The sequence below is a fragment of the Hordeum vulgare genome, chromosome 6H (genome assembly GCF_904849725.1).
Source record: "Hordeum vulgare subsp. vulgare chromosome 6H, MorexV3_pseudomolecules_assembly, whole genome shotgun sequence".
NCBI classification, from domain to species: Eukaryota; Viridiplantae; Streptophyta; class Magnoliopsida; order Poales; family Poaceae; genus Hordeum; species Hordeum vulgare.
Window position 1 is genome coordinate 1,149,312 of NC_058523.1, and position 16,512 is coordinate 1,165,823.

General features: G+C 38.2%; 1 protein-coding gene across 1 annotated transcript; it reads right to left on the bottom strand.

Annotated features, from left to right (window-relative positions):
• Nucleotides 1-6,966: 6,966 nt before the first annotated feature.
• On the bottom strand, nt 6,967-7,862 carry LOC123403088 (leaf-specific thionin DB4-like). The gene is made up of 3 exons (XM_045097058.1): nt 7,547-7,862; nt 7,384-7,452; nt 6,967-7,289 (listed from the first exon to the last, which is right to left on the bottom strand). The coding sequence occupies exons 1-3, from the start codon at nt 7,788-7,790 to the stop codon at nt 7,189-7,191; spliced, it is 414 nt and encodes a 137-aa protein (XP_044952993.1). The 5' UTR covers nt 7,791-7,862; the 3' UTR covers nt 6,967-7,188.
• Between the last annotated feature and the right edge of the window lie 8,650 nt (nt 7,863-16,512).

Consider the following 16,512-nt stretch of genomic DNA (forward strand, 5'->3'; position numbering starts at 1 on the left):
AATACTCAGACAAAGAAAAACAAAGCTATTTCTGCATTTTAGATAATCTCCATCACATCTGTGTGCATTGCGTAGAGCTTACTCTTTAACTAAAGAACATTTAATTGTGAATGTATCTCTCGTTTATCGAATTAAAAAATTGAGTATACAGTAATACTTCAAAAACAATTACCAATTAATTTACAATTTAAGTGGGCATGGTTGCGAAAAATACACCTATTTGAAATAACAATAAAAATTACGGGGTTTATGTTCATATATATTATTTTGGGCATGCAACTTTATGTATACGTTCTTATTTAATATTTTGTATGGTCTGATTTCCCAACCCATAACGTGGTTACATGGGTCTTTATCATGCATCAACTCTTTATTCCCCATAATGTGGTGCTTGATAAAAAAATTATGTGTCTTCTTTCATTTTTGAGGGGAACATGCACGTGTTTTTCAGGAAATCGGGATACAGGCCTTTTTATCCTTGTGACTTGAACGTTGAGTACTATTCATTGTGTGTGCTACTGAAAAACAATTCCGGAAAAATTAGTGTATTATTTCTTTTTTTGAATGGAACATGCACGTGTTTTTTCCATAATTGGGAGGTGGACACTTTTTATCCTTGGGCTTAAACGCTTGATAACTTGTCATTATTTGTTTACTTTTTCTGTAGGCAGATCGAGGCACGTGTATTTTTAGTGCTTAGAACTTGAACGTGGAGATGGAGGACTCTTACATGTACATGTTGTTGTGTTTTCTATAAAAAAACTGTAATGGAATGTTTCACATGTCAGATGCCTATTTTTTGTGGCATGGGGTCATCCGCGTTACGTACGTTTTCTTTTTTAACCTGAACGTTAATTCCACAATCCAATGGTGTAATTAATTTTGATGATCTGGATTAATGAGAGATCCTTAAAAGGTGCCTCCAATTAGTAAATACTCCCTCTATCCTAAAATTCTTGTCTTAGATTTGTCTAAAAATGAATGTATCTAAATATTAAAACATGACTAAGTACATTCATATCTAGACAAATCTAAGACACGAATTTTGGGACGGATGGAGTAAGAGATAATGAGCTTACTTTATAAAGGCTAGTAAAAGGGGTGGGGGCGTCCGGCTAGTTATTGTTGGATTCACATGCTTAAACTATGGCTAGTTAACGTGATTTGCGAGCTACATAGTTATCTTCCTTAATCCTTACACAGCAATCTGGATTCAAGTATATTATGAAAAATTGTTTCCAACCAATATTTTTCTGTAGAAAATAAATTAAATTGCTTGTCTTCCCAAGTAAGAAATTATGTCATGAGAGACCAGTGACTCACATATAGTTTGATTGTGCTTTTAGCAAATAATACACAAATCCTAAGATTTATTAGGGTAAATACCCAACCATAGCCATAACATCCTCTTGGCTCCATATTTAGACCTTATGCGAGAACTTGTCAACCGAGGAACTATCATTTCTGTCACTCCATCCTCCTATTCTAAATTTCGAGTTCTGTTCAACTAGCTACTTGATCAAACTTTAAGTTCCTTTATATCTATGATACCTAATTAAAGCTTACTGGAGAAAACTTTCATGGTAACAACATGATAGCTCATATGTTGATTGTTGAATAGAATATGAAAACACATGGTCGTAATTTAAAAGGATTGATTTAGAGGAAACAATATAAAAAATGTAAAAATTACAATATATCACATAATATATGCATGAATCATTTATATTGATTGGCCAAGGGTACAAATAAATTCACCGTGACGACTCTTATAGGAACAAGTAAGAAACATAAATATATTAGTGAGATGCAACATAGGCTTTGATACAACTCGTGGTATCCTATACTATTGAAGATGAAATGGCAATACGACCTTGGCCATAGAAATCATGCATAAGAATGCATGATTAGGCTTCAACGGGTTGAATGGCTGCACCCTCATTACAAAAACTGATGCATGGTCCAGAACTGTGGAGGTGACGACTCCGTGATCCACAAAAATGGAGGTGATGACTCCGTGATCCACAATAATGGAGGTGAGCTGAAAGACAACATTGTTGCTGGCTACTGCAACCCTTACTGCATGGATTGAATAGTGTATTGTTGGTAATAGACCGATTACCCAACTAATCTCTTTGTTGCCACCCTGCAGTCAATAATCTTCTGCATACTAAATAATGGTCATAGGTAAGTAATAATTATGGAACTTTTATATCCATAGACTATTTCATACATAATTTAAATAATGGTCATATGTTGCTGGTTAATGTCTGATTTTCTAGCCTATTTCCCTATTTTATATTCGTATTTTTCTTTTAGTAGATAATAGATGCATATATAGGTTAGAGTAATATATCACATTTACATGCCAACCCGCTGGTCCAGACCATACAGGGACCATCTCAAAAATTCAGAGCCCATGCTCAGATCACTAATAACTTCAAAGAAATTATGAACCACCAGCCAGCGGAAACAATTTTGCATTTTTATTATATGGAAGTCTTATTGCTTCGATCTTTTAGTAGGACGCAGCCTCCTAAGTTGGCTTGCATGTTTCACGTATGCATTCGTCTCTTAGTACACTTCTTGATCTAGATTTTATGTCTGTGCGTGTTTCACGTTTTTATTTGTCTCTTTGTAGGACTCCAGCATTTGTCTACTTGCTAGAATCAAAGCATTCATAAAGAAACAAATATCTTAAACCCAAATACCAACGCGAAAAATGCGAAAAGATGCCCGAATAACATTTTTCTTTTAACGTTACCAATCTTACTGGTAGAAATGTATGTTGCGGTCCTGCATAAAGCTGCTATTAAATTGATGACATGGACCATCACTTTGTACTTACTTGCATATATAAATCAATAATATACAATCATAGTATGGGCAGCAATAATGCATGCCAATAGACGCCAAACTCATACGTGAATCACGCAAGACTATTGATTACATTTTAGGGAGCCACCACATATGTTGCATCACCCGTAGAAAAGGTTGTTCTTCCATTTTTTAACAAAAAAGTACCATGCGCAAATTCTATATCTTTGTAAATTACACTAAGTACCTATTGTACTTAATTAATCAAAATACAACAAAAGAGGCGACGTCGACCATGTGATGGCAATTAACTTGCCTTTGATTGTTGTCATCTTTCTCCAATCGGCAACCAATGCAAATTCCATTTTCTCTTCTCTCTTTTCTCTCTAGCGATGGCATAGTGGATTCCTATCGTCCATGGATGAGAAGGCAGCAACGCCATTTCTTCAAATGGAGAAGTCAGAGGTAGTTTTTTAAACAAGCATTGAACCCGCTCTTGGACAGGATAATGCAGCTGCTCGTCATGGTGGTGTACTCTGATGCGCCTTCAGTCCCAACCTTTCAATGCAGTCTTTGTTGACCTTGAATTTCGTTAATAAAGTAAAACGAGTGACCAAATCATATAGGAGTGCCTCGTCACCTCATCCTTTATAGTAGTAGAATGCAGTGCATACTAATTATTAATTCATGGCTGAGCTGGTTACTGAGATTTATAAATGATTACATAATTATATTTTAAAATGGTGACTTAAACTAGTAAAAGGACACTTAAACTAATTATTAATTCTTGCCAAGCTCTTCACTTAATTAAATTTCAGTGTTCCATCTGGCTTACCGACCAAGTGAAAGAGGGCATATTGTTTGTCCAATTTAGACAGCATATTTTATGCAAGATTTTCTATTAAAATCATTTTTTATTGTGAATACTAATTTGTGAACTATCTATTCTTTCCTAGAGAGAAGCTACAATCAGCAGTAATTATTCTGACCAACTCACAAATTCCTTGATGACCAATCAGGCAGCCCTTTGAGCATCTTTAGCAGAACCCATATATCAGCGAACCAAAAATTCCTTTACAGTTTATGGAAAAACGGCTTCTCGGTCGTCGTCCGCCACCGACCCGTAAATCTGTTATTTGCATTTTAATTTGGAGCATGAAAACACATTTTTTTTTTGCTTCTTTATTTTCTGCAAAGACATTGGATACCTAATGATTTACCATATCTTTGAGGAACGGAAAGAAGGATATAAACCGTCGTTATTGCATTTTAGGAATATGCATTCGAGGTGTTCTCGCATACAAGCTAGATGTGAGCCGCAACACTGTCTCTGTGCAGTCGTCGCACTGTATGAGCGGCATCGGCAAGCCGGCGAGCCGCTGCACGAGCACCGAGCCTGGTCGACGGTCGGCCGAGGCCTTGCCGGCAAACCAACGATGACGACTAGAGGACGATCCAGTACCTGCACGCGGCGCTGGCGCTTTTCCAGGACTCTGCGGAGTGCTCCGTAACCAATCCATGGCTTGGCGCAGCCGATGGTCGCCGAGAATGTCAGATCCCACAGGCACGACAAACAGTCGCCGATATGCAACTTTTCGACCGGCCGAGGCAGCAAGAATGGGTACGGGTCAATCCTGGGCCTATGGCGACCCGCCAGCGTGATCCCGACGGCTGGTATGGCAGGAGTCATAGGCGGCAGCCCGACGACGATGGGGTGGGGGAAAAGCCCGGGCTGGTATGTCCCACCTGTCAACCGCACCCGATATATACAAGGCACTGACGGGGTGAAGGGGAGAACCAGCGTTTTCGCGGGTTTGGGTGGGAATTTTGCCGCGCCCCGCAAAAATATTTACAGGTCCGACGCGTTTGAGGGGTCTTATCGGGTAACTTTTTCTGCATGGACTCATATTTTTACGGTTGTTTTACAGGTCGGGGCATTATTCGAGATCTGCTAGGGATGCTTTTATTCTTGTCTCTCACATCTCTATCATCCCTTTGTGGCAAGAAAAAAAATCTATCGTCTCTATTTTGTATTCGGGATCTGCTAAGGATGCTTTTATTCTGGATATGCTAGGGATGCTTTTATTCGGGATCTGCTAGGGATGCTATTACAAGTGATTGCGCTGTCGGCCCTGACGGCGTAACTTATTTATACATAACGAGATTAGCACACATCATCCTTGCCTATTGTATACTCGTGTACCACGAGTATTCAAGCATCCCTATTGTACAGACCCATTATTTTAAGACGGAGTGAATCTTAAAATAATAGAGGAGTGAATCTTTGACAAAAATCATGACCAACGGACCACAGGAGCTACCCAAGTAGTACTCCATTTTACCATTAACTACTGCATGAAACTTTAATCAAAAGAGGAAATCGCATTCAAATGAGAAAGAAAACATTATGGATGAAAGCATCATTGCCCCATCTAGGTGTGCAAACTTTTTGTTTTGTTTTGCGACTAGCCTTTGTGTGTCTTGCGTTTTGTTGAAGGGGCTGAGAAAAGCATTATTGGCTTACCTAGGTGTACAAATAGCCAAGTAGCTAAGGCACATGGTCCAAGGGATGATAAGAAATGATACTTAAGACATACGGAAGGCGGCAACAAGCCACTAACCATACCATGAAAGCAGCATACCATGAGTGTGCTAGCATGTGAATACCCTACATACATATTCTCAAACAAAGAAACAAATTTATATTGCGTACCCGCACTTCATTAAATCTAGGCTCATTGACATTTTCGGTAAACAATATTCAGAATAAAGAAATATATACGCGTGAGATGCCCCAGTATATAGAATCACATGAAGTTTTTTCAAAAATAATAGAGGAATGAATCTTTCACGAAAATATCCCATTAAGTAAATCATGACCCACTGACCACGGGAGCGACCCAAGTAGTACTCGCTCAGTTCTGTTATGACCAAATAAACTAATTACATTTTACCATTAACTACTGCATGAAACTTTATTCAAAAGAGGAAATTACATTCAAATTAGAGAGAAAAAATTATGGACGAAAGCATCATTGCCCCATCTAGGTGTGCAAACGTTTTGTTTTGTTTTGCGACATGCCTCTGCGTGTCTCGCGTTTTGTTGAAGGGGCTGAGAAAAGCATTATTGGCTTACCTCTGAGTGTACATGCAGAAGGCAGCAACAAGCCACTAACCATACCATGAAAGCAGCCTCAACCTAGTTCTGGTCCAGTATACCTCTGAGTGTGCTAGCATGTGAATACCCTACATACATATTCTCAAACAAAGAAACAAATTTATATTGCATACCCGCAATTCATTAAATCTAGGCCCATTGACATTTTCGGTAAACAATATTCAGAATAAAGAAATATATACGCTTGAGATGCCCCAGTATACAGAGTCACATGAAGATTTTTTTTCTTAAGTATTATCATAGATACATCCAGTGAACAAGAAACAAACTATGAGTATTATTAGGGTTGGTTTGTGCATAGAACCATCTCCAGTAACTAATTTTGATCAGTTTTGTGACCGAAACACAGTCGAGGTCACTGTGTTTTTTATTTGGAGTATTACTTAAAGTGACTCTATGAACATACTCTCATTTTCATTTGGTTTGTAGTCCAAATCCATATCTCCCTTTTACAAGGACACAAATATGAGGGCGCACAACTCTATAATGTTAGATTCAAGATGCTCAAAAGAAAATACAATCGACACAAAAATATAGCTGGATATACCATTATTGTGTGACGATTTGGGTCATCGCCAAACAATGTATAGAAATTCCCTAGAACACTAGAATTTTTCAAATTTTAAGGGGCAATTTGGTGGTTATATACGCTCGTCGTGGCCTAACGAGTTAGCAATCAAAGTTATATGGCTCCACTGACCGTCCCTCCTCCCTTAGTGATCATAGTTGTCCTAAAATACGCAAAACATGTTGTTGATTACCATAAATTTCCTGTTAGCAACATTCTGTTCGACTAGCCAATTGATGGCCCTTCGAGTTCCTTTATATCGTGTAACGCCTAATTAATATGTAGTGGAGAAAAAACTTTCACGGTAAAAACATGATAGCTAATATGTTCAAAGGTAAATATAATCTCAAAATGTTGGGACTTAATATAAAACGATTGATATACATGAAACGACATCGGAAAATTTGAAAATTGTAGTGTATCACATAATATATCCATGGAACTTTTATATTAAGCCAAGGGTACAAATAGATTCATCGTGGCGACTCTTATTGGAACAAGGGAAAAAGACAAATTCATAAGTAAGATGATACATTGGCTTCCATACAGCTGATGGTATCAAGATTATTCAAGACAAAATGACTATACGACCTTGGCCATAGAAATCATGCACAAGAAGGCATGATTAGGCTTCAACAGACTGAATGACTGCACCATCATTACAGAAACGGGCACATGCGTTGCTGCAGAGTCCCATGTCGAATTTCATCTCTTGGCCACGGAAAACTGTTACAAAATAGTTGACGTTATGTATGTCTAAAACACAAATTTTTTCTATGAGATGAATAAAAAATATAAAAATGTGGTAAATTAAAATTACCATTGTCCATGTTGTCACAGACAGAATTCCTGCATCCAATGGTGCAGTACTGAGTGACATCTGGTTCACCTGCCAAAGTAATTTGAACAATAAGTATGTAAATAATTTCATGTTAGCAGGTCATTATGAACAAGTTGAAAAGAATAACAATGATATCTCTTACCGGATTCAGGGAGAAGATTCAGTTTAGGATAGTCACTAGGGCATTTTGGACCACTTATGATTTTACAACGACAAGCACCTGCGCAGACTGGACGGGAACCACCCGCGAAACGGCAAGTGTTGTAGCAGTTTCTAGCTAACGTGTCCTTGCAGCAACTTTTTCCCTCCACCTGGACATGCTCCAGAACTAAACCCAGTATGAGAACACAAATGACCACACTCTTAATACTCTTGCTGGGTGCCATGGTTGGCTTCTTGGCTTTAATTTCTCCAGAAGAATGAGAAATGGCTATGTTGGATTGATGGAAATCCTAGAACACGAGGCTCCTATTTATAGAGGGAAACGAGTGTGTTGGTACCACTCAGTTTCTGCCGCTGCAAATGTCTCTCTCACTCAACCACTATTTCGCAGTAATAGGAAGTCACATGGGTTTGGTCTCTTGTATCCACAGCAGGAGGGTCAGATATTTATGAATTCATGGCGGATGATAGCTAATAATCTAGCGTGACAGATCACCAGCGTTGCTAAGTGTCTGAATGATGCCGCAGCCGCAGGTGCAGTAGTTTTAGTTCAGTTTCGTCAGTTAGAGACTTTCTCTCGTTTCTGTTAGTCAGCGCCTGAGGACGTGGTGTGTGCGCTCCCGAGGCCTTAGATCACGGCACGAGCTCGCCCTTGATCATGGCATGGCACGATCCGGTAGAGGGGGTAGCTCCTGATCCGTTTTTCCCATTCAACAAGTGAATAAGAAGAAGAAACAGAAAGCAGCAAGTTAGTTGCGCTGCGCAAAACCTCATTGTCTACCTCCCGCTCCTCTCGCCATAGCCGTAGCTAAGTCACTCCGGCTCGACAGAGAGCGTTAGTGCTGACAGCCGAGTTGGCGACTTAGATTTGTAAATGATGGCTTAATTAGATTTGTAAATGATGACTTCCAATTTTTCTAAATGGTGATTTATATTTGAGTGTTTGCATCTGGCTTGCCAAGCTGGTGGCTTAATTAACTTTTATTGTTGCATCTCGCTTGACAAATATATGAAAGAGGGATTAAAGTTTTCCAAACTTAGACACCTTATTTTATGCAAGGCTTACATTAAAAATGCAAGGTTGGCGGCGACCGCCTTCCTCCACTCGAGGTCTTCGAGCTCCTCGGCGTGACATCGGCGCTCTGCCTCGTCGCGCATGCTCCGCTCGGTGATGACAACTGCAACGACGTCGACGTCGGCGACGTAGTCTTCTGGCCCGACAACTCCGTGATGGCATCATAGGATGGCAATACATCATTCGACATATGGAAATACATCACTACTAGAGTGGACCGCTGAATATAGATGGGGGAAGGTGACGGAGGTGTTGGTGAAGATGACGGAGGTGTTGGTGTAGATCGTCGTCACACGATGATGTCCCGGGCGGCGTTCCGGCGCCGCAGGGAGAGAGGGGGGAGAGCCCCCCTTCTTCTTCTTCTTCCTTGACCTCCTTCCTAGATGGGAGAAGGGTTTCCCCTCTCGTCCATGGTCTCCATGGCGGCGGAGGGGCGAGAGCCCCTCCGAGATTGGATCTCTCTCTGTGTGTCCTTCTGTTTCTACGCTGCCAGATTCTGACTTTCACCGTTTCTGAAATTCCTAGAGACCGTAACTCCGATTGGGCTGAAATTTTTAAAGCGATTTTTTTCCGGATGTTAGATTTCTTGCGGCGAAAGAAGGGCCCCAACCGCCTTAGGGATTGGTCACAAGCCGGACAGCCGCGTCATCCCCCTAGGGCGCGCATAGGTGGCTTGTGACCTCCTCGGGCATCATTTCGCGTAGATTCTTCTTCCCAAAAATCATAAATATTCCAGAAAAATACCCGTAGGGTTTTTATTGCGTTTAGACTTCGTTTGGTATGGATAATCTGGGAAACAAAAAACATGCAACAAACATGAACTGGCACTGCGCACTGGATCAATATGTTAGTCCCGAAAATAGTATAAAAAGTTGCCAAAAGTATATGAAAGTTGTATAATATTGGCATGAAACAATAAAAAATTATAGATACGACGGAGACGTATCAGCATCCCCAAGCTTAAATTCATGCTCGTCCTCGAGTAGGTAAATGATAAAAAAGATAATTTTTGATGTGGAATGCTACCTAGCATAATCTTGATCATATAATCTAATCATGGCGTGAATACGGAAACACCTGTGATTCGAAGCAATAGTCTATCATTTTAGATAAAGACAATAATATTTCAAGCATACTAACAAAAGAATCATGTCTTCTCAAAATATCATGGTCAAAGAAAGTTATCCCTACAAAATCGTATAGTCTTGGTATGCTCTATCTTCCCCACACAACGTATTTAAATCATGCACAACCCCCATTTTAGCCAAGCAATTGTTTCATACTTTAGTGCTCTCAAACTTTTTCAACTTTCACGCAATACATGAGCATGAGCCATGGACATAGCACTATATGTGGAATAGAATATGGTGGTTGTGAAGAAGACAAAAATGAGGAGATTGGTCATCTAAACTTGGGGAAAATAACCCTCGTCAGATGATCCTTGATCATCTAAAATTGTTGGTGTTGTTTACCTAAAGGTTGATGATTTCAAGTACTTAGACTTAGTAAGAAACACCTCTTGCATAATTTTGGTTTAAATAATAAATCTTATTTTTCTAGACAGTAGAAGCTTAATAAGAGTTGAAGTTGGTGAGAAACCAAAAATTAAGCTCATGTTTTTTCTTACCTGGCATCGAGCAAATGTTGTATTTGAAATGTAGTGCACATTATTATTCGAGTGTTGCCGAAATGTGCGAGTGGCCTATGTTTTGCCCGAATGTTAATTCATTTCCGGTCCGGCAAATTTCAGACGCACCATATGTCCACTATTTAGCAATGGTCATGCCGAAATTTTCCGTGAATTTCGTCATGATTAGTGCTAGAAACTAGGACATATGGAGTGCTTGGGAGTGTGAATTCTTTCGATATAGTGTCACGGTTGTTGTTTACACATTTACCACATTAAAACAGAAAATGTCTAACGATGAATATTGGAAGTGTGAATATTGCGGCGACTATCGGGGTATGTGCGACATGCCTCACCTACTATATATACACATGTATAAAATATTCATATTGATCTCGTTATTTAAAAGATTTTGGAGAAGCGGGAGGAACTCCTCCGAACGGAACGCATACGAGCGTTTTAAAGATTAATTTTTGGGATTTTTGTTGGAGCAGGTTATAGATCCGAAAGGAGAATACCAGTTCACCAATTAATGCATGCATGTAATGGATCCGCAAGTTGTAGTAGAAATTATATATACCAAATTGTATATATATATGGGTGTGTTATATAATATGCGCATGCACATATATGGCCCCTCTCGAAATTCTATGATATATGATTGGTCCTACGAGATATCTTATGATATATGCATAACATGTACGATATGTACAAGCGTAAGATATGTTTTAAATGAAAAATAATTAAATAGAAAAAAGAAAATAAAAAGCAAAAATAAACAATAAACCTCAAAACCCAAAATCACCTTAGCCTGTAGTCCCAGATGATGTTACCAACCGGGACTAAAAATACGAGCCACGTGGAAAGGTATTAATCCCGGTTTGTAGCAAACCGGGACTAAAGGGAGAGGCGTCTTTAGTCCCAAGTTAATAGTACCGGTTGATAAACCGGGGCTATAGGCCCTTACCATCCGGGACTATGAACCACCAACAAGACCGAACAATTTTCCATTTCTTATTATATGAAAGTCTTATTGTTTTGATATCTTTTTAGTAGGGACAGCCGTCCATCGCCATTCCGAGCCCCTATTGAAACAACGACATGATAACGAGGGTAGCAGGCTCTCTTTCTTGTTTCACATATGCATTCGTCTCTTAGTACCCCGTTGATTTAGGTTGTATGCTTGTGCATGTTTCACGTATGTATTATTCTCTGTGTTGGACTTCCGCATTTGTCTAGTTGGTAGACACCAAATATTCATGAAGCAAAAAATACCTTAAAACCAAATACCAACGCAAAAAATGCCTGCCTGAATAACATTTTTTTTTACCATACTCACTCGTAGAAATGGAAGTTGCGGGTCCGGCATGAAGCTGCTAGTTCATTCAAGACATGCACCATCTCTTTGTACTTACTTGCATCTCCAAATAAATAATATACAACCACAATATGGGCAGCAATAATGCATGCCAATACACGAAAAAATCGCACGAGAATCACGCAAGACAACCGACTAATTTATTGACTTAATTGTAGGGAACCACCCCACATATGGAAACACGGAAAAAAAGTTTGTTCTTTATTGTTTTTTGCAAAAAAAAAGCTAATTCTATTACTGTACAGATTACACCAATTGCATGTTTGACTCAATTAACCAAAAAAAAGGTAAAGTGACGACCATGACCATGTGATGGCCGTTAAAGCGCCTTTGTTGGTTGTCATATTTCTCCAATCGGCGGCCCATGAAAACTCCAGTCTCTTTTTCTCTCTTTTCTCTCTGGCGATGGCATAGTTGATTCCTATCGGCCATGCTGGAGAAAGATACTTAAACTGGAGATGGTAGAAGTAGATTTTTTTAACGAGCATTGCTCTAGTTTGAACTCGTTGTCGAGCAAGATAAAACAGCCGCTCGTCGTGGCGGTGAACTCTGATGCTAATGTGGAGAAGGACATCCAATGGCCGGCATGTAACTACTCGTAATCTCCTCCAGTCCCCAACCTCTCCGTGTAATACTTGTTGACCATCAATTTTGTTAATAAAGCGAAATGAGTGGGCCTGTGCAGTCTACAATTATAGAATTTGTGGGCGGTGCTTTCAAAAACGGAATAAAAACTAGCTTGTTTACAAGTGATGGCACACGTGTGGTGGTTCCTTGCAATTATTGAAGATCGTAGGCCTAAACTTGTACGGAACCAGCAAATTGTGGGAACTAACATAGATCTTAATAACACAAACAAAAAATCGACACACAACGTAGTTAAGATTCGTCAATTATTTTGTCCATCACATCTTCATGCTAGTCCAGCGTCCAGCAGGATGCACATCAGTAATTGATGGATGTACTAGACTCATTCAATGGCATCATGAGTATTACAACTACATGGGTAATTCGCAAGGATGACTATATGTGGTTTTATCAACGTGCACTACTAGGCATCAGACGGCTGAAATTTTATATCCTATCATACTAATCAAGTGTTGTTGGATTAGGTTAACTAGTCATCAAACCGTGCTTCTGCATTGTTCAGAATTTCATATTACTATGATATAGTCCTTTTTAACATTGTTCAGTAATTGCATACTACTAAGATAATTAAATTTTGTCATATAAAAGAGTCCAAAATATGTACAAAAATATAATATAAAAAAATTTATATTCTGGCTAACAAAAATGTAGTTTCGCCATGATATATTATTCCTCGGATATACATTTACAAAAGGGATTCATGATGATCGAGTCCCCTAATCAAGATGTAGTGGCTCACATGGGTTTGTTTTTTCTCCAAAGATGATGCATATATAAATCATGGAAATATTAAATAAACTGAAATTATCAGAAGAAGTACAACATGTTTTCGAAATATTATTCTACCGACTACTTTTTGTGTGAATGTGTGTTCCATTTTGTGTTCAATTCGTTTATCTAAGATTGTATTGATGTGTCATGCTCGGTGTAAATATAGCACAACCACAATTCGACTTCATTCACATTGAAAAAAATACTTAGACAAAGAAAAACAAACCTATTTCTGCATTTTAGATAATCTCCATCACATCTGTGTGCATTGCTTAGAGCTTACTCTTTAACTAAAGAACATTTAATTGTGAATGTATCTCTCGTGTATCGAATTAAAAAATAGAGTATACCATAATACTTCAAAAACAATTACCAATTAATTTACCATCTAAATGGGCATGGTTGCGAAAAATACACCTATTTGAAATAACAATAAAAATTACGGGGTTTATATTCATATATATTCTTTTGGGCATGCAACTTTATGTATATGTTCTTATTTAATATTTTGTATGGTGCGATTTCCCAACCCATAACGTGGTTACATGGGTCTTTATCATGCATCAACTCTTTATTCCCCATAACGTGGTGCTTGATAAAAAAAAATATGTGTCTTCTTTCATTTTTGAGGGGAACATGCAAAAATATGTGTTTTTCAGGAAATCGGGATACATGCCTTTTTATCCTTGTGACTTGAACGTTGAGTACTATTCATTGTGTGTGCTACTGGAAAACAATTCTGGAAAAATTAGTGTATTGTTTTTTTTATTTTCGAATGGAACATGCACGTGTTTTTTCCATGGTTTAAGGCAGATAGAGGCACGTGTATTTTTAGTGCTTAGAACTTGAACGTGGAGATGGAGGACTCATACATGTACGTGTTGGTTTAGTCCTTCTACATGTACGTGTTGTTGTGTTTTCTATAAAAAAACAGTAATGTAATGTTTCACAAGTCAGATGCCTATTTTTTGTGCCATGGGGTCATCCGCGTTACGTACGTTTTCTTTTTTATCTTGAACGTTAATTCCACAATGCAATGGTGTAATTAATTTTGATGATGTGGATTAATGAGAGATCCTTAAAAGGTGCCTCCAATTAGTAAATACTCCCTCCATCCTAAAATTCTTGTCTTAGGTTTGTCTAAAAATGAATGTATCTAAATATTAAAACCTGACTATGTACATTCATATCTAGACAAATCTAAGACACGAATTTTGGGACGGATGGAGTAAGAGATACTGAGCTTACTTTATAAAGGCTAGTAAAAGGGGTGGGGGCGTCCCAAGTTATTTTTGGATTCACACGCTTAAACTATGGCTAGTTAACGTGATTTGCGAGCTACATAGTTATCTTCCTTCCAAGTATATTATGAAATATCTAGAAAATAAATTAAATTGCTTGCCTTCCCAAGTAAGATATTATGTCATGAGAGACCAGTGACTCACATATACTTTGATTGTGCTTTTAGCAAATAATACACAAATCCTAAGATTTATTAGAGTAAATACCCAACCATAGACATAACTTCCTCTTGGCTCCATATTTAGACCTTATGTGAGAACTTGTCAACCGAGGAACTATCATTTCTGTCACTCCATCCTCCTATTCTAAATTTCGAGTTCTGTTCAACTAGCTACTTGATCAAACTTTAAGTTCATTTATATCTATGATACCTAATTAAAGCTTAGTGGAGAAAACTTTCATGGTAACAACATGATAGCTCATATGTTGATTGTTGAATAGAATATGAAAACACATGGTCGTAATATAAAAGGATTGATTTAGAGGAAACAATATAAAAAAATGTAAAAATTACAATATATCACATAATATATGCATGAATCATTTATATTGATTGGCCAAGGGTACAAATAGATTCACCATGACGACTCTTATAGGAACAAGGAAGAAACATAAATACATAAGTAAGATGCAACATAGGTTTTGATACAACTGGTGGTATCCAATACTATTGAAGATGAAATGGCAATACGACCTTGGCCATAGAAATCATGCATAAGAATGCATGATTAGGCTTCCACGGGTTGAATGGCTGCACCCTCATTACAAAAACTGACGCATGGTCCAGAACTGTCGAGGTGATGACTCCGTGATCCACAATAATGGAGGTGATGACTCCGTGATCCACAATACTGGAGGTGAGCTGAAAGACAACACCGTTGCTGGCTACTGCAACCCTTACTTCGTGGATTGAATAGTGTATTGCTGGTAATAGACCCATTACCCAACTAATCACTACACGCAGTAATTGAACACTAGTTACATGCACTGGCAAAAACAACCTTATGTTTACTAAATAACCCTTTTGTTTTCATCTCTTTCTTGCCACCGTGCAGTCAATAATCTTCTGCATACTAAATAATGGTCATAGGTAAGTAATACTTGTGGAACTTTTATATCCATAGACTATTTCATACATAATTTAAATAATGGTCATATGTTGCTGGTTAATGTCTGATTTTCTAGCCTATTTCCCTATTTTATATTCGTATTTTTCTTTTAGTAGATAATAGATGCATATATAGGTTAGAGTAATATATCAAATTTACATGCCAACCCGCTGGTCCAGACCATACAGGGACCATCTCAAAAATTCAGAGCCCATGCTCAGATCACTAATAACTTCAAAGAAATTATGAACCACCAGCTAGCCGAAACTATTTTGCATTTTTATTATATGGAAGTCTTATTGCTTAGATCTTTTAGTAGGACGCAGCCTCCCATCCCTGTTGAAACACCAACATGATAAGGAGCCTAGAAAGTTGGCTTGCATGTTTCACGTATGCATTCGTCTCTTAGTACGCTTGTTGATCTAGATTTTATGTCTGTGCGTGTTTCACGTTTTTATTTGTCTCTTTGTAGGACTCCAACATTTGTCTACTTGCTAGAATCAAAGCATTCATAAAGAAACAAATATCTTAAACCCAAATACCAACGCAAAAAATGCGAAAAGATGCCCGAATAACATTTTTCTTTTAAAGTTACCAATCTTACTGGTAGAAATGTATGTTGCGGTCCTGCATAAAGCTGCTATTAAATTGATGACATGGACCATCACTTTTAACTTACTTTCATATATAAATCAATAATATACAATCATAGTATGGGCAGCAATAATGCATGCCAATAGACGCCAAACTCATACGTGAATCAGGCAAGACTATTGATTACATTTTAGGGAGCCACCACATATGTGGCATCACCCCTAGAAAAGGTTGTTCTTCCATTTTTTAACAAAAAAGTACCATGTGCAAATTCTATATCTTTGTAAATTACACTAAGTACCTATTGTACTCAATTAATCAAAATACAACAAAAGAGGCGACGTCGACCATGTGATGGCGATTAACTTGCCTTTGATTGTTGTCATCTTTCTCCAATCGGCAACCAATGCAAATTCCATTCTCTCTTCTCTCTTTTCTCTCT